The sequence below is a fragment of the Tamandua tetradactyla genome, chromosome 1, assembly GCF_023851605.1.
Source record: "Tamandua tetradactyla isolate mTamTet1 chromosome 1, mTamTet1.pri, whole genome shotgun sequence".
NCBI lineage: Eukaryota > Metazoa > Chordata > Mammalia > Pilosa > Myrmecophagidae > Tamandua > Tamandua tetradactyla.
Genome location: NC_135327.1, coordinates 157,443,233 through 157,462,332, shown reverse-complemented (window position 1 = coordinate 157,462,332; position 19,100 = coordinate 157,443,233). Strand labels below are relative to the sequence as shown.

The 19,100-nt window shown below is 36.6% G+C and overlaps 1 protein-coding gene across 3 annotated transcripts in view; it reads right to left on the bottom strand.

The window, feature by feature from the left end:
- Positions 1-19,100, bottom strand: part of CFTR (CF transmembrane conductance regulator) — a 192,751-nt gene that overhangs the window by 12,034 nt on the left and 161,617 nt on the right. For all 3 annotated transcript variants that reach the window (XM_077116506.1, XM_077116591.1, XM_077116678.1), the window contains 2 exons: positions 11,474-11,629; positions 2,310-2,399 (listed from right to left, as the gene is read on the bottom strand). In XM_077116506.1, coding sequence (XP_076972621.1) covers positions 2,310-2,399; positions 11,474-11,629 — 246 coding nt within the window. The remainder of the gene's footprint in view (positions 1-2,309; positions 2,400-11,473; positions 11,630-19,100) is intronic.

Genomic DNA, 19,100 nt, shown 5'->3' with positions numbered 1-19,100 from the left:
TGGTTTTTTTTGGGGGGGGGGGGCGGAGAGGGGTTGTTTGTTTTTACCTTGAGATTGAGTCTGTTGTGAGATTATCTTTGGTCTAGGCAACTGGCCAAGTCAGTTCGACAATGCTCTTGGGGGAAATTTGTCCAGGCCTGAGTAATGTGGGGAAGGGGCACTTTTCTCAGTTTTAGGTCTTAGACAGAAACTCTCTTTCCCTCCCTTAGCTTTGCTTTAATTCACCTACAGAGTGATAAGGCACAAAGGGCCAAGATGAAGGTGTGGGCCCATACACAGAGGTAAAGGGGGCTGTCTTCCGGTTTGGGTCCCACACCTTAGAGCTGGGAAGTAGGCAAGAGACTTCAAGGCTTCACAAATCTAGTCCCTATCAGTAAGGGTCAGGTTCTATGCTGGAGCTTGGTTAAGTCCAAGATAGGAATGAAGGACATCTTCATCTGGCATTGTCACTGTGTGCTCTCTATTTCCATTTGGGAGAAGGGGGATTCTGCAGGAGGTGCTGATGGGATAAGATTTAGGTGTTTGGCTATCTGCCATCACTCCATTTCATCTCACTCTAGAGATGTGGTTCACACCAAGTCAGATAGGACTAGAGGAGATGACATGCATCCCAGTTTGCCTAGGATAGTTCTGGTTTATACCTTTCGTCCCAACATTCTGTCCAGTTTAGAGTTTGACACATTCAACGATGTTCCAATTTGGACAATAGATTATATGATTAACCATATAGACTTAAAGCCTAGGTATAGTAACTTTTCTGCTTCTCTAGACTACTGTTTATTTGTTTTATGCCATTCTAGGGCCTCGTCAATAAAAACTTATCTCTACTATTCAAAGCACATGGCTTCAATGTCAGGAAAACATCATCTTTATATACGAATAGCAAGGTAGTAAAGTGGGAATCAGTAAAGAGATACACCTATATAGAAATTGTTTAAAGATCTAAAACAGGTAAAATTTTTGCATTATATTGGTATTTAAAATCTCAACTGCATTCTAGCATTTCAGAATACTTTCATGTTCCTTCTTTACTGTAAATTTTATTGTGACTTGGCAGTGCTTGTAGATTTTATGAAGTTTGATGTCTTCCATTCCAAGTTTCTCTCCCTCCCCATTCTGCTTCCTATAGTTTATTCTCTGAAGTCACATCAAAGATCTTAAAATGTATCACTTGTAATTTAGTTAATGTTTTCTTTAAAACCCCTGTGTTTGTTGGTCATAAGGAAATTTTGATAATGAAAACGGTTAATCTAAGGGTATTTCACTGGGTTGGGCACTCAGTGGTAAGTGTTTAACACTTACAGCATTTCAAAGTTCCTGGCAAGGTCCATTCTGAAAGGAGACAGAAAATGAAAGACTATTTGGGATAAGCAGAATTGGGACACAACAAGGACCAAAAGCACAGGAAATAGTGGAATAAAGTTGTTTTTTAAAAAGACCTTTGAGTCTCAACATTCTTACATCCCATAATTCTAGTCTGCCACCAGAGCTTTGGGTTTAAACCCAGGTTTAATGAACTAGAACAATTTTCTTTAATATAATGCCTTTGTGTACAGAATTATCAGTTTATAGCTAATGCATTCTGTTAAAGGAACCAAGAACTTCCCTCTATCTGTCTTCCCCTCCAAAATTCCTCTATATTATAGCCTTAATTATTATGTAGATGAACTACCTTTGGGTAATCATAGGCTGTTTTTTAGGAATTTTGATTCCCTTTAAATCCATGTATTTCTGAGATGGTATCTTAATGACCTCAAAGGACAGACTACCCTTCATCTAGCTCATGTGACATTTCACTGGAAGTGCTCGTAGCAGTTTGACCCCCCGTGGTCTTAGAGAAGACACTATACATCTGCAGGTGCTCCAGAATGATCATCAGCCTTCTGCGCTAAACCCATGCTTCCTAAAGAGATAGTATCATATCAAACCAAAGCCTCCTTCAGAATCCAAAGGGAATGTATAAGAAGGTACAGAAAGGTGATCCGTTCTATCGAGGATAATCTGAGTACACGGTAGCCATCTGGGTCTCTCCTAGTTCCTATCTCATTGATGCATATTGGTTCAGGAAGAAGCTCAAAGTCATGTTGCCTATCGGACTTGAGAGTCGGAGCCTTATCACTGATGAGGGGAGGAGGTCTTATTCAAAGTACTCGGTGTTCCAGGAGTACCACGGCACTCTGTTTTAAGGTTGTGCACACACACACACACTTACACACAAAGGTAGGTGTATAAAATTACCTCAGCTATAACAACCATATGTATATGAACTACCTTTTTCATTCTAGAGTTCAAAATTATTTCATCCTTACCTCATCTGCAACTTTCCATAATTCTTGATCACTCCACTGTGCATAGGGATCCAGGTTTTTTCTAAATGTTCCAGAAAAGATAAATACTTTCTAAAATAAGAAGGAAAAATAAAGAAGAAAGTATGAATAGCCTACACATCCTTTTACTTTTCCCTTATTTCATTGTGAAATATTTCAAGCAAAAAAAATTTTTTTAATTCATGTACTTACCATCCAGTTTTGTCAAATCTTAATATTTCATCACATTTACTTCATATATTTTTTAAGAAATGAAAATATTATGGTGACATTAGAACACTTTTCTAATCCCAATCTCTTTAGGATAATTGTAAATTATGAGAAATTAAAAATTTTGATTCCTAGTAGCATTCCTTATTATAGGCAAAATATAAAATTAAACTAAAAAAAGAACAAATTTGTGTGTTATAATTAACTTACTAGAACAAATTCCTATTTTGTTCTAATGTATTTTCCATAGATTTCTTTTTAAAAAATCTAGTTTTCAAAGTGATTTTGAAATTATTTTAACTTACATACACTTATTTAAACACGTTTGTCTGTCTATAAACCAAAGGACACCTCTACTTATGTAAGCAGACAGGCACAGAAGAGGGCCACCACTTAGAAATTAGTGAAAGAATGGAAATCAAATATTTTTAACTGAATGCACTTTACAGATGAGATCAATTCCACTGAGGTGACAAAATGACATCCTCATGCCCTGTAAGGAGCATTGCACAGCTATTACCCCGAGACACTCTACTTGCTATATTGCTGTCTTCTTAGGATTACCTATATGCTTAAAAAAATGTTTTAAATGAAAATTGTTGTTTCATTGGAAAATGCTGATCCAGTAATATTTTTGATGTTAATGTTTTATAACAATTTTTTCTTTGCCTTTGGCTAATAACATTCAGTAAGAGAAATTAAGAACTAAATTTCTTGAAGCCATATAGCTTTCACAAATCACCTTAGATTGAGAAGGAATGCTCAGTGTCCGCCTGGTCTGAGCTGCACAAAGCAAGTCTGCCCCAGATTAATGGAGTTCTGTGCCTCTGAGGCAGAACGAGGCTATCTTCACCACTGCAGCCAAGTTCAGACAGGGTCACAATACAGACCTCATCCTCTGGAGCATAATTTATGGCTTAAAGGACAAAATAGTTGCCAAATATCGCAGGAACCCTTTGGAGAGGGCAATAAGAAGCCTTATGCAATATTTTTCAATTTCTCATCACCATCATCATTAAAAAAAATAATAATAACACCTTCTCATCATCATAAAGTACCCAGGAGTACCTATATTGCTTTACAGAAGTAGATGTGAGTAGAAGATTTTTTTTAAATAAAATAATATATCTGTATGTGTTTTATGTATATAGATGAACATATTTGTGCATCCTCCTCCAAACTTTCACATAAATGAAAGTAATGTCCAACTAAGCTACAGAGAGCAGACAAAGGACACAGAGCAGTACTGGGAGAATTTTGACAAACTAAGCAGAATTAAACAGGAAGTGGTTTTGAGAACTTGCCAACTCACTATTTAAGCAATTGGGTTTGTGTGGTACCTAGAGGTCAAAGACTTGCAAATGAGATTTTGCAATTTATTGTTTTTTTCCATTTTCTTCTTTATATAAAAGATTTCTAGCATTATTGAGAAAGATGGAAAATAACTGGGAGTTTACCAAGTATCATACAGCATACTATGTGCTTTAGACAACTCATCTCACTGGGAAGAAAGACGCTGGCACACTGAGCTCCCATTTATAACAGATTTACCATGCTCCAGGCCCTGGGACAGACTCTCTACATGCAAATATCTTCATGTCAACCTAGTGAGGTAAAGCCTATTATTAGACACAAAGAAATTGTGGCTGGGAAAAGTTAAGTGACTTGCCCAAGATCTCTCAGATACTAGACAGTAAAGCTGTAATTCAAACCCAGGACTGTTTGTCTCCAAACTTTTGCCCCTCACCACCACAGCAAACTGCTACAAGTCGTACAAGAACCATGTTTTTCCAATCTGGAGCTCAGGTAACTTTAAAGGTTGTGCAGGAGCAGCCCAATGAGCCCCGGGAAAACCCATCAACTGTCAGCTGAATATTCATTATTGAAGACTGCTCTCCACCCCTCTGGCCATTGGCTTGGTTCCTGGGCTGTGAAGGATGAGATTAGCTTCCTCCTCCTCAGGACAGGGGTTGATAGAGTTCATGTGGGCTCTGTTACTTTCAAGGAGACTTACATATCAAGTGGAACAGCAAAAAGAAAAGGTTGACTTTTCTTGTTCCACTTTTCCTGAAGTACTGGGGGTGGAGGCCAAAGGTTTTAAAGCATCACAACAGACACAGCGGTTATAAAGGCAACACGTCTTACCAAGATGCCCTCGTAATGCAGTTCTGGCCTGATAGGTATGCCTACAAATGTGATCCCCAGAGTTCTCAAACCAGCTCTACCTCTCAGCTTCCCCAACTCAGTATATGGTACCTTTCTTACCGTGATCCAGGACACTGGAAGTCATCCATGGCTTATTTTTCTTCCTGACTCTCCCAAATTGAATCAGTCACCAGTCCTCCAGATTGTTTTCCCCAAAGATATCTGAAATTCCTTTACCTCTCTATATCTATTGCCACCACATAACCCAAGACACCAACATTCTTCTCTGTACCACTCTAAAAGCCTCCTAATTAATTTTTTTCCCTTTCACCCTGGCCTCCCTTCCAGTCTGTTCTCATTTGGCAGCCAAAGCAATTTACCGTTATAAATTGGATGATACTATTAACCTTTAAAAATATCTTCAATGGCTCTCCATTGCACACGGGATAAAATGTAAAAGCCTTAAGACGGCCTTTAAGAACCTACATGTTTTATCTCCTTCTACTTGTGGTCCACTTAGTGCCTTCCTTCACTCCCTTGGCTTTTTTTACTCCAACCTCACTGGCTTTCTTTCACTTTCTCCAACACAGAAAACTCTCTGTTGCCTTATTTTCTTCACACAATCTCTTCCTTTTGCCTGGCAATATCAAACCTAGATCTCTCTTCTGGCCAACTATTACATCCTTTGATTCTTAAATTAAATGTCACTTCCCCATGGACATCTTTCTTTATCCTGAAAAGCAAAGAAAGTTACCTGATACATGGTCTCATAGTACCTGTACTTGACTTTCATAGGTTACAGTGACTATTAAAACTATATATGTATTGGTAAGTGTTCTGTTTTTAATGTCCATTTCTCCTACTAGACCATAATTTTGCTATGTGCCTTGTACATAGCACAGGGCCTTGTGCATAGTATGTGCTCAATAAGTGTTGACGAGTGAGTGAATAGATGAATGAGCTGATATGAAGATAAAAAGTAAAAATATTTTTAAAAATCATAGTAAGAGCACGTTATTTTTCTTTCCTTCTGGAAGAATAGTTACTGAAATTTATTGTCTTTAAAGGAATAATACTAACAATCCATTAAAACTTTGCTCTATCTTCATAACTTCTAAAGAAATGGCATGCCTAAACTTTTCTCATTAACGCCCTAATAATTTATAAGGCACATTATATTATGTATTAGTTAATTATAATTTTTATGTTTATTTATGAAGGAAGAAAGCTGTTTGCCAAAATTAGACATTTTAAAGTTTCAGGTGTGGTGGATTTGATACCATTCAGAAATTCTGTAGGTCTTTTGTTCACAGTCCATTTTCTAGCATTAAAATAATGAAGTCAGTACTCCTTTAATTTTAAAGAAAAGTTAACTCAATGAACTGGTTCAGTTAGAATTCAATTTCATACAATTAATCAGATATTCCATTCCTATCTTACAAATATTATCTAGCACTCTGTTGCTATCAGGGGTGCCACTGGTTCTTAATTCTGTTTCCTAATCGGTTTGGATTTCTCCACAAACTCTTCTGTAAAGCTGAAAGATCCTTGGAGACCATCTAACTCCTCTTCTCTGGTTCACAAGTGAAACAGCCAAATTCCTGAGAAGTTATGTGACAGTCAGTGACAGTCAGACTAAATGTTTGTGCAACAAAAAATAAGCCTGAAATTATATATCAAAAGATCCTCTATCTCCCTTTTAAACAATTGTTCACAAGTGGAAAAGTTAAGATGTGCAAATATTTGGTATTTATTTAATGCAGATACTGTATAAAGGGCAATTCTTGGGACTCAAGGAAGAATCAAGAGCACACCATTATCTACCACGTGACTAAACTCTTTCCTGAAGCTGACTTCTCTATTCAGTGGAGATCGCTGAGCTTGCATGGAGTGCTCAGAACGCTGGCTGCAGATACCTGCAAAAGGCATTACACTTGAGCACTGGATCTCAAATGAAAAGCAAAAAAAGCAATATGGCTAATGTGGTGATTGAATGTAATATCAATTATATAAGGAGGAGGGAAGGACTCTTTACCCTTAGGCATATAGTACTGTTTTGTTTTGGCCCAAAAGGGAAATACATGAATATCATGTATAGTTCAATTAAAAAGTAGCTGAAATGTTTATAAGCATCACTGACACTCTGAGATCTTCTTTTGGAAATGTCTACAAAGTTTTCTTGTAATTGAATCTTTACATCAAAAATCTATCCAATTTGAACAGATCAAATCCTAAGGCTGTATTATAGAATGCTTAATAGTAAGCATTTCTTTGCATTTAAGAAAGTATATTAACTACCACAAGGTGAATAAAGTGTTCCTTAGTAAAAACCATTTAAGGCTTATAAAAATATATGAGAATAATTCTATAATGTTAATGTATTTATCATTTATTTTTATGTAAACAATTACATGTAGGATGTTCAAATTGTTCCCATTACAACATATTTATTCTATGATATTTTTACTGTACTTTTTATGTTTTCAGAGATAGCATAAAATAAACTTTTCTTGTTCTGACCAAATCATGAACATTTTCAAATTTTTAGGCTCAGATATCATAAAATTGTGCTATACTTGTATCTATACTAGTTATTTTTCTTTTTTTCCTTGACTCCCACTCCTACAAAATCCTTCTCGTTTTAGTCCTGGCACTTAGCGCATCACAGCTGTGGAGCTTCTTAACCCATCTCCCTACTTCTCTTTCTGCCTACCTGAAGTCCATTCTCTGTGTGTTGCCAGCAACAGCAAACTCCTCTGCCATCCCTTCATACCTCTTCCTATCTTAAGAAAAGACAACCTATCCCTCACTGGGCCATCTCAGTATCTTGTTGAATCTTTCCCTCTTTCTTCTAATACTCTCTAACATGTGGCCTTCTCTGTTCCCCGGTTCCACAGTCCCTTCTAGTTCCCCTTTCTGAACTTGTTCATGACCTCCCTCCCTGTCTGGAATCCTGGAATATCCTCTCAACAACCCCTAATCCCTAACCTTTCCAAAATGTATAAACTTCATGACCTACCCTAATGTTCACCTTCTTTGTAAAACTGTCCATGACCATTTGTTCTTTCAGGTAGCATATACCTCCAATCCAAAACAAAAACAAAGAGGCCAAGATCCCCTGTCCTCAAAGGACTATAAATAGTAATAACCACCAAAACACAGAATATTGTACTCACTATGTGCTAGAGAATATTTGAGTACTTTAAATGTATTAACTCATTTAATCCTCAAAACAACTCAATGATGTAGTTACTACCATTATACCCATTTTAAAAATAAGGAAACTGAAGTACAGAGAAATTAAATAACTTGCCTAAGATTACACAGCTAGTAAAGCCTACTGGTAGAACCCTGGCCCCTTGTAAAAGAGACAAGGTAACTTAGCACAAAAAAATGTGTATTGAATTCCTACCATGCAAGGTATGCTGTTATGTACTATATAGAAAAATGAGTAAGAAAATATGTGTTTAATTTACCATTATTACTATATTCTTTTTGCTAGTCTTCTTCGAATATTGATTTTTTGTTTGTTTGTTTAAATAGTGCTTCCTTAACTAGTGTGTCTACAAAGTGTCTGCTGACATTATCGAGGGGGGAATTAAACCAACACACAGGTAACTGTAATACAAAACACATCAGAAGGGCCAGGAGAGGTATATAAACAAGGTTCTAGATCCCATATGGGATTGGATCTGGGAGTGGAGTGTTGGGGTTAGAGTCAGAGGTCCAAAAGGCTATATGACAGAGTTTAGCATTTGAGATGCCCACATGACTATGGTGAAGGGAGATCCTCTTATAGGAAGTACATGGTCAGAGGAGAGGAGAGAGGAGAGTGGGCACCTTTCATGGAACAGTAAGTCCAGCTTGACTGAAACTTAAATGCCTTGGTGGGAAGAGGAGAGAACCTAACCAGCAAGGCTGGACAGTGACCTGACTGGGAGGGACCAAATGCCAGGAGCTAGAACCTGGATCTCATTCAGTGAAGGAGGGAATGTCCTAGAAGCTTTTGACTTGGCAAATCCCAAAGTCAGAATGCTGCTTTAATGTGTGCAGGATATAATGGAGGAAGTGGGGAAGAACGTGAGGAGAAAAGAAACTACTTCAAACACCCAAGCAAGAAGAAATCAGGGCACAGCTGTGGGAGTAGTGACATGGCAGAACTTACAGCAGGGTTTGGGGAACAGGATTCTTTCCTTCATAATTACCCACAGAACACCCTAGCTAGCTCATGTCTTGATCCATGATTATATTTAATTCCCTCTATTTAATTCAGCATTTTGGTTATATTCTTTCTTTCCTTGATCTCTGACTTAAGAATGGGTATGAAGCTCATAGATTGGATTGTGACCTAATTGTGAACAGGTCAAGGGCAAATGTTATTTATATTTTTATGTAACTACGGAATCCATAGCAGTTAATAGAATGTTAAGCATATGGAAGGAGGTTAAGCTGAATAGTTCAGATCTGCAGTTATCTGTTTTGGCTCCATCTCATATGCCCATGGCAAAAGACGTTCCAACTCCATGGAGGGAGTCATGTGTGAACATGCATCATTTTTGGATCAGAAAGTCTTGTAGCAACAACAGGCCTAGTTGTTACCTCAGAATACTTGCAGTCTCTCAAACTTGTAATTAAAGCTTTACATGCCATTAAAGGCAAGAGGAACAAACTGAAGGAGGTGCCACCCTTGAAATGCACCTGGTACCCTGTCCATCAGGTTAGTACCTTCTCCAACATTACTTTCTAGCTGCAGTCAAGAAGACTATAAAAACAAATACTGCAAAAACTTATCAAAACTAATGGCATCTTGTGGTTTGACAGCTGATGTTTCAGGATCACTATGAGGGAGAAAAGAAAGTTCCTTGTTCATAGTTCCCATTTCATGTAACTGAGAACAAGTGACTAATTGACCCAGAGATCCCTGAAGTCCAGTGTTGGAGATCTCAGGGATCTATGTCCTTGTGAGGTCAGGAAGATGGAAGGGAAAAAAGAGGGAAAAGCAAACACAAATAGCTCTCCCTTGATTTTAAGTTCTTTCTTTCTTTTTAAAGCTCAGACTCCTGGAAAGGAAAAAAAAAGTACTTAATTTTAAGTTTCAAAGAAAGGTTAGGAAAATAAAAGCATCTCTTGGTTTAGATGTGAAAAATATATGAGAAGTTTACCCTCTTTCTTTCTCTTTTTAGGGCATTCACTTAATGTTCTCAAGTTGTCACTGTAGAATAGTCCACTGCCTTCAGATGTCCTGTGATACTGGGGGCAGGACATCAGCATCATCATCACTCATTTTTGAGAAGCCTATCTGAAAGTATTTCTGGTTTTGTTTATACAAAGCTAGGAGCTACAGGAGAAGGAAAATGAAAGGGAAGTTTGGAAGATCCACTTTGACAGAGAGGCAAGATAAATTATTTCCTGTCCTCCAGCGGTGGCATGTTTAGGATCCTCATAGAGCATACAACAAAATGAAGACCTCTGTACCACATGGCAGACTAAGGATTCCCAGCAAAACTGAAGCTATTCTTTAGAGCTCTGCTTATTCAAACGGGCAGATCTGTGTGAACAAGAAGATCAACAAAAAATGGAAAGCTTTACTGCTGTTAGTTAAAAATGGGACCAGAAGACTTAGATTAAACAGAATGACAACACTGCTCAGACAACCAACTTCTATTCCATGTTCAACATTTTTATTTTGCATGCTGCTATCACCTCGGGATACTTGTATTTCCAGTGTTTCTTTATCTTTAGATCATCTGACAATCCTTTTTTTTTTCTTTCTGAAAAAATAACACTGTTTTTCAAAGCCCCAGCCAGGATCAAGGTTCTGGCAACACGGCAAAGTCTAGACAAATGGACTAAAAACATCGGACTCACAGTTACAATATTTAGTGCCTCATGAGTTGAAAGGAGCAAGTGTTCCAAAAAGTTAATCCATCAAGAATTAGAAACTTTTTTTCTCAGTCTAGATTTATTGTCAGTCTACCTGGAGATGCTCCTGGCATTTTAATTTTGTGTGAACAGTAGAGAATTGTTAATAAGAGCCATGGTAGTGAAGTGGATACAGTGCCATTAGTACAAAGGGGGGAAAAGGATAAGTAAAACAGTAAATAACATCCATAGAGATGAGAGCAAAAACTAGTAGGAATACTGCAAATGCCTCTTAGATTTGGTCCCAGGAAGGATATCCCTTCATTTCCATGTAGATAATTTGAAACCTGGAACTGTGGCTATTTCTCTCAAATACAAGAAGCCGTTTTGCACAATAACACGCTTAGAATGTTACTAAGCCAGTGAAGCTAGCAATCCTTTGTGACCCAAATCAAAGAGTGACATTTAAAAAAGCAAAACAGTACAGATTAAACTGACATGGTTCAGCCTAACTAAAGAACAAAAAACAATCATTACACTTTTTATTTTCAATTCCACTACCTCATGCTTCCAAGAGTTTGTTATTTCAGCAGCATCCTTTATGTCTTGCAAAGCATTTCTCAACTTGCTGTGAGTGCTAACTTGGAGCTCAGACACTGAAGCAAGGAGGAAAAAAAACCTGATGAAAACAAAAGCCACTGTGCTTCATCTGTGGACTGTGTCTTCTGGCAGACACTATTAACATTTCAATAACTGCATGTCACGAAGAATTTCGAAATTGTACAGATTATTTTTCTTCCTACTAAAGGATTCCATTGCAGAAAATAGACAGCAATATATGGATATATTTTGCAGGGAAATGTGAAGTTCCTGAGTGTAAGTGTCAAATAATGGTAAACATGTTAAATTAGTTGCTTTTTTAGGCTCACCTGTGGTATCACGCCAAAGGCTTTCCTCCACTGTTGCAAAGTTATTGAATCCCAAGACACACCATCAATCTGGATTTCCCCTTCAGTGTTTAGCAGTCTCAAAAAAGCCGATAACAAAGTACTTTTCCCTGATCCAGTTCTTCCTAACAGGCCCACCTATAAAATGAAAGTAGTGGGATTACTCCTGTGACATACGGACACCATACCCTAAATGTAACTTGGTGTACTGTACTTCAATAAAACCATTAGATGTGCTTTTCTGATCACAAGGGGCAGTTTTCACTTATTTATTCAAACCCTCAGCACACATCCAATTCTGACCAATATTAATTGGGGTGCAGGATAACACTGGAGTGGAATACAGAAATATGCCCATAAAAAACTGGACCCATTTTGCTGGCTTCATTTATCACTGACCTTGACTAATGACAAAGGGGTGAAAAGAGCCCATTGTGTATTAAAGAAAAGCAAAGATGCATTTTTGTAATGGACATCACTTCTGAAGATGGGCTTAAACCAGAAGTAGAGATGTCCTAGAACTTTAGTTCCAAACATGGATACAAGCATGAAATGAATTAATCTTAAACATGTCTACTGTTCTTAATAAAATAAAGCAATAGCTGATCTCAGACCCAACAATAAATAAAACTAGCTTTAGTGAGCTATATATTCCTAGGGAAGGCAACTTGGGGCAAGGCCTGGCCACTTCTTAGTGAATAAGCACTTGGGTGATTGTCAAATAAAATAATTAACACCCATCCTGTTTGGCAAGAAGGGAGTTCTGGGAAGCAGAAAGGATATTAAAAAACAATAACAACAACAACAACAACAAAACTATTGTGGTCACCTAGATACCGTGAGAGCATAGCATGGAAGTGAGAATGCCATGCTTTTCACAAGGAAAGTAGGTGCCACAGGAAGCCAACAGGGGGCCCAAGTTTGTTTTTTGATTTTAGCTCAGATCCCAGCACTTGGAGGAAGGTGCTTTGAGTATGATAGAACATTCACGCAGTCATTAAGCAAACACTGAGTAAACTGCATTCCCCTTAAATCATTCTTATTTCTTTTTTATCACTTGGCCTCTTCACAATGTGGCTAAGCAATTGGTCTTTTAGTGCACTGCTTCTCACACTATCTATAATGAAGGATAGTTTTATTTTGTTTTATTTTCCCATCTACTGTAAATCACTACTTTAAAAAACATTTTAAAAATGTATTTCTAAATGCTTGTTCTCAATTTCTATACTGACTTTGTCACTGACCAGTAACAATTTGTAAATCACTGCCAGCCCAAGGACCACATTAAATGTTTTAGAGCATATAACAATTCATAAAAACAATAACTTATTGAACACTATATTAACTAGGACTTTGGGATAAGTTAGTGAAACATACTGACACAATTATTTTTCTATCATAAGATCTCTACAATGGGATTTTCACAAATGTTCTCTGATGTAGCTGAGAAAAAAAGATAAACTAAATGTTACATCATCCTATTAAATTTCTTCATAGTACTAGTCACAATCAGTAATTATGTCATTTTTTTAAATTAATGCTTGTGTTCATGCCAGGAATATAAGTTCACCAAGGGCAGAGTAGTCTAGTTTGTTTTCCATAGAATTCTTAGTACCAGGCATAGTGGTTGGCTCATATAAGGTGCTCCATAAATACTTGTTTGGATGGATTAAGGGACAGTCAGATGGATGGATGAATAGATGCTTGGATGGGGTTGATGGATATATAACAAATGGATGGACAGAGAATAAACAAACTTACTTAGTTGATCTAACAAAGTTGATATTATCATATCAACTCAATTTTAAAATCCTGTAGAATTTTCTATGCATATTTCCATCTCTGAATTGGTCCAAATTTTGCACAAACACATGCATTTCGTTTCATGACTTTCCAAACACAACAGTAAAACTTTATACAAGCAACCTGAATATACCCTGTGCAGGTAAGGAAAGGGGGAAAGGAAGAGAAGTCCAATAGGAGGAGGTGATTTCATCCTGGGCAATATCAAAAATCTGTGGTAAAAAGTACCATGAAGTCCAGATCCTTATATCATTTATCCAGGGTTCTAATGACTAGGCTAAATGACCATGCTCCCCTTTCTCCAGGATTAAATGCTGAAATATTTAGAGAACTCAGTTTTTGTGCTGCAATGACTAGATGAAGAGGCAATTTGTAAATCTTTTGCTTAGCTTCAAAGTCATTGCTCTGGTTTCCTTATATTACTGAACTACCGGTAATGCATTATGTCCAACAAGGGATCTTATTGGTTCACGTTTAACAAAGTCTTCTTGTTGTTTATATAACTGACACATAGCAATTCTTTTCTGGGATTTGTTTTTCCAGGCTTCTCAGTGATCTATTGAATAAGGCTAGGGTACTTCTCATAAATGATCTTTTAAGACATAACCTAATCCCAAGTCAGTGTTTTCTAGTAACTTTAATGTACCACCATTCTTAAATTTTGGATCAAGATAAATAAAAATATTATGTGGGGAGTGTTTGAGTTTGGTGCTAGTTGTAATTGCATACCATGAATAGAAGAGTTTCAGTACATTCCTTTAGTAGTGTGTCATTTTCCATTTTAATACTTAAACAAACGAAACCTGTTCTGATTATTTTTCATCTCCTTGTGGTCTCTGGACAACAAGATGCCAAATCAAGTGAAATGCAGACTTTCAAGGTGATTATAACTACACCTTTTATATGTTGATGCATCTATTTATAGTTAATAAGATGTAGTTCTTGGGAATATGCCCATCATAAAACCACTATAAGTTACTGAATGATTCAGCTATTTCACACCAATTTTTCTCGTCATAAAATGCCATATGTGTTTAAGAAACTAAAAAGCATTTAGGTGCTTGTGTGGCTATAATCTGAACCTCTGACATTATACTGAATTATTTCTGGCATTTCTTCAGTATTCTGAAAACACCACAAATGGCGAAGGCAGATAAACTCACCTGTAAGAATAGATCTTGAAGAACTATTAAATATCTAGTTATGCAAAGGACTGTCCGGTACTGAGATATATACAATATACATTCAAAACATTTAGTAAATCTAAATGTATCATGACAGACCTGGCTATAAATTTAAAATCCTGTTGAGGCAGGCAATGGTGGCTCAGTGGCAGAATTCTTGCCTGCCATGCCAGAGACCTGATTTCATTTCCCGGAGCCTGCCATGCCAAAAAAAGAAAAGATAAAACCCAGCTGCATTTGAGAGGAAGAAAATGCGAGGGAGATTCCAGTTGGGGAAAGATGATTTGGATATTAAAATTTAGGCAAAACTCAAAAGCTATTAAGAAAAAAGCTACTCACAATTGGAAAGATGAATAGGCTTTTGTTTGTTTGTTTGTTTTTAGTTAAATGTGAAAACAGTTGCTACATCTTCATGCAATGAAAGTAAAATTTAAAGTTCTATGAAATAAAGGCCTTAATTAAAAGCAAATAAAGTGAAAGGAAACCTTTCCCCTAAGTAATTACTAAAGACAAAATATTTTAATATGAAGACTGAATACTTTTCTGCACAAAATAGTCATCTTTTTAATCTTTACCTATGTAGCACAGAATGCTGAAATCCATTAAAAAAAAATTAAAACACATCCATTTAAGCATTTTCCAACTGCTTTTTTTTTTCAGGACTGAACTGAACCACAACTAAGTTTGCAGTGTTTTTGGATACCTGAAAGTATACTAAACTTGAGTCCCCGCTTTAATTCAGCTTGCAAAAAGTATGTTTGGGACATCTTGTTCTAGTTTGCAAGATGCTGTTATAGATTCTAAGGCAAGGCAGTAAAATGACTTTCTTAAATAGAGCTGCTCAGAGTGTCATTTTAAGAATCAGTTTCAACTCTGAGGAAGCATATGACCTAAAATTAGGTGTAAGTCATTTGTTCATTTAACATTTACAGTGTACTTACCATAAGCTAGGCAATGTGCTAAGCAAAGAGATAAAGAGATGAAAAACTTAGCATTCAATATTAAATGGGGGAAAAGTATTGTAAGTTAAATAGCAAAGTAAAGAGCAACACTGAATTGTTAAATGAAAATGCATTTCATTTAAACAATATAATTTCGAGAACAACTGAAAAATGTTTGTGTCTTGAAAGACAGCATGCCATTCCCTTTTCTAATGAGGTTTTAATCTTTTTCCCCCACACTTATTAGAACTATAAATTTAATTTTTTCTTGACATATTTGCCTTTCCCAAAGCCTCACTTATAGTACTTTAATTAAAGGAGCCACATCTGAAAGTGAAACACTCTGATTTCTACAATCCTGTGGAACTCAACCAAATTTTAGACATTTATAGGTGATAATTATGGCTTCCTGGTTTTTGACTTTTGAAGGTCCAGAGTACTCTAGAGGAACACCACCTTAATCAATATGCACACCTACAAAAATACCCTAAACACACAATAGTTCTACTTCCTGGCCTTATAGTTCCTTGATCTACAAAATTCTAATAACCATCATCTCCACACTCCCTCAGCTATTCCAGCACATCTTAGACCTCATTATTAAAAAATGCATCATAGGAGGTGCAAGGGTAGGATTATAAGAGGTTCAGTGGTAGAATTCTCACCCGCCATGCGGGAGGCCTGAGTTTGAGTCCCAGCCCATGCACTTCCCAAACATCAAACAAACAAGCAAATAAACAAAAACCAAATAAACAAAAATTCAACAAAATGCTGCTGCAATAATGGGATACTCACATGGAAAAAGAATGAAATGTGACCCCTGGCCATACAGCATGCAAGAAAAAATACATTATTCCAAATTCTTTTAGTTGTAGATTCCCTCTCCTGAATGTTCTGATCTCCCCAGATTGCAGCCTCATTACTCTACATCAAGATTTGGCTACTACAAGTTGGAGAACCAAATCAGGTCTACAATGAGTGGAGGCAGTTTTTACATTTTTGAATGGTTGGAAAAAAAAGATGACTATTTTGTGACATGTTAAAATTATATGAAATTCAAATTTCAGTACACATAAACACCCTTCCTCACCCACCTTTATTTGTTCAATTACACAGTTCAAGTCTCAAAGTTTCATTTTAAATGCCACTTCTGTATAACACTTTCCCTGGATATCCCTACTCTCCACCAGCTGGTATTAACTGCTTCCTCCTCTGGTTATCACAGCCTTTTGCCTATATATCTCTTATTCTAGAACACATCAAGGTTTTCTTCAGTTCTGAGGTTAATATAATTTGGGGGCCTGTCTTCAAGAATAAAGATTACAGTATTATAAATATAAAACGAAGTGCCTTGGCAGGGGTTCAGGCAAGTGAAGGTCTGTGAAGCTTAAGCTTTGTTAACATCGCAGTACATCTGCCTTGGCTCTTACCAGATCTTCTCATATTTCCCTTTCGTATTGTGATTGCTTGAGAAGGTCTTTCTCTTTCTCTCTCTCTCTCTCTCTCTCTCCCTCTTTCTTTCTCATTCCTCTCTTCCTTCCCTTCCTTCTTTTCCTTCTCTCCTTCCTTTCTTCTTTCCTCCCTTCCTTCCTTCCCTTCCTCCCTCCCTTTCTCTCTCAATCTCTTTTTCTTTATTCCTTCCTTCCTTTCTTCCCCTCTCTCTCTCTCTTTCTTCATTTATCTTTCTCTTTCTTTAGTTTTCTCTTTTCTCCTTTCCTCCCTTCCATATATTTCCTTCTTTTTCTTGTTTTAAGAGAAGCAGTGGGGTCTAGAGAAAAAAAAAAAAAAAGAACTTTGAAGTCAGACAGGCCTGGGTTTAGATTCCTGTTTCCTCACTCATTCTTCCATTGGGGAAAATAAGGGTAATAATATCTACCTTTGGGAGTTATAGTAAGGTCAAATGTCATAGCAAATAAAGATCTTCAAACAGTGCTTAGGATGTGGTAAACATCTGATTTCTACAATCCTGTGGAACTCAACTGAATTTTAGACATGGGTAAACACTCAATAAACATTAGTTCTCTCTTTGGAGGGCAAGATCCATAGCCTTATGTGAGTAATTTTTCAGTTTTCTCCAGAGTACTTAGAGAGTTTCTTGCAATGAATTAGTTATTGAATACTCATGGCCTCTTCTCCATACTGATTCGGAAACAATGAAATGCCTGAGCATATTGCTAATGCCTTGTGAAGCATCTTTGATTACTACTCTTACATAAGGGGAACTTTTACAGAAATGAGGATTCTACATTCTGTCAGCGCTTGGTTCAACTTAATTTAATGGACAAGTGAGCATCAGTAAAGCAAAGGGTGGGAGGATGTCAGGAGGAGGGAAGGCAAATAATTTACTAAGGCTGTCCATCATGGTATATATCGCATTTGTTGTATTGTCTATAGGTTGATGACGATGTTTTAGGCATCTTCCTGTGGCCCCCAGCAAAGATACCCTCAGCTCCCTGTGACACTGACGTGCAAAGCACAATGGAGTAATTATGCTTTTCCCATTGCAAGGGAGGGCTCAAGGAAAATCATTCATTTTCTATAGTTCCAAAGCATAACTTTAACATTACAAATTCCAAACAATAATGAAGCAAAATGTCAATAATTTCAGAGATTTCATGAGGGTGCTGATATAACCCAAATATCCACAAATAACCTCATTCTAATACTAAGGGAGGAATAAAGCTAAAACCTGAAGTCTTTCTATTTCTGCCCATTTAAAATTATTTCCTCTCAGAAAAAAAATTCCCTTAATAAGCAGAGGTACAATATAGAGCAAATTTTAGTGGTTTATGAATGTATTTATTCTGACTTATAAGATAAAAGGGTGTCAAATTCTGGTGTTCCATTTCCAGCCATTTTAGCTTGCATGCACAGGGACTTTTTGCTCATCTTATGCTTTTATTTTTATGGAACATCGTTCAATGCATTAAATGTTCATTAAATTTCCTGAAACCTATGGGCAGAAAAGCAAATGATAAAAGTCTGTTTTGCTGCTAGCGATAGTGGCCTAAAATCTCTCTACTGACAGCACTGTACATTCCCTAGTTGAATTATCTATTTAAAATTAAACCACAAAAAGATGAAGTTTTTGGATTCATAAGAATTGGCTCTCTTATATGCCATCTCAATAGGAAAAAAAAAAAGAGGAAGCAATAAAAATTATAAAATTCCTCTCTATATTTTTAAGTGGCAAAAAATAAGGGATTTGAAGACAACATAAAACCATGTTCCTATAGCATAAAGTGCAAGGAGAATGGCCATAGCCTTCTCCAAGAATCGATCCAAGAATTGTTATATATTGAGTATCTTCTACACATTCAGCCCTGTGCTGAGATCCCTATGAAATATCTGTAAATAATGCAAGATTATTTTTGTTTAGTAAATAATTCTTATTCATATTTTCAACACTTTTTGAGGAAAAATCTAAGCAACCCATATCTAGGCTAAAATTCCAAATAAGCAAACTGAAAAAAGGTAAGAAAAAAGTACCACTTGTTTGACAGAGTGCAATCAAGTAAACTGTCAAAAAGACAATCGATGGAGTCAGCTACAAAATATTTCTCTTACTTAAAATGAGAAACATTTTCAAGATGCAAAAATCTAAGACGTCATAAATATTAAATAAATAAATATTTATTTAATGGCTTCTTTAGTTAGTAACCCAGCAATTAATTAAATATT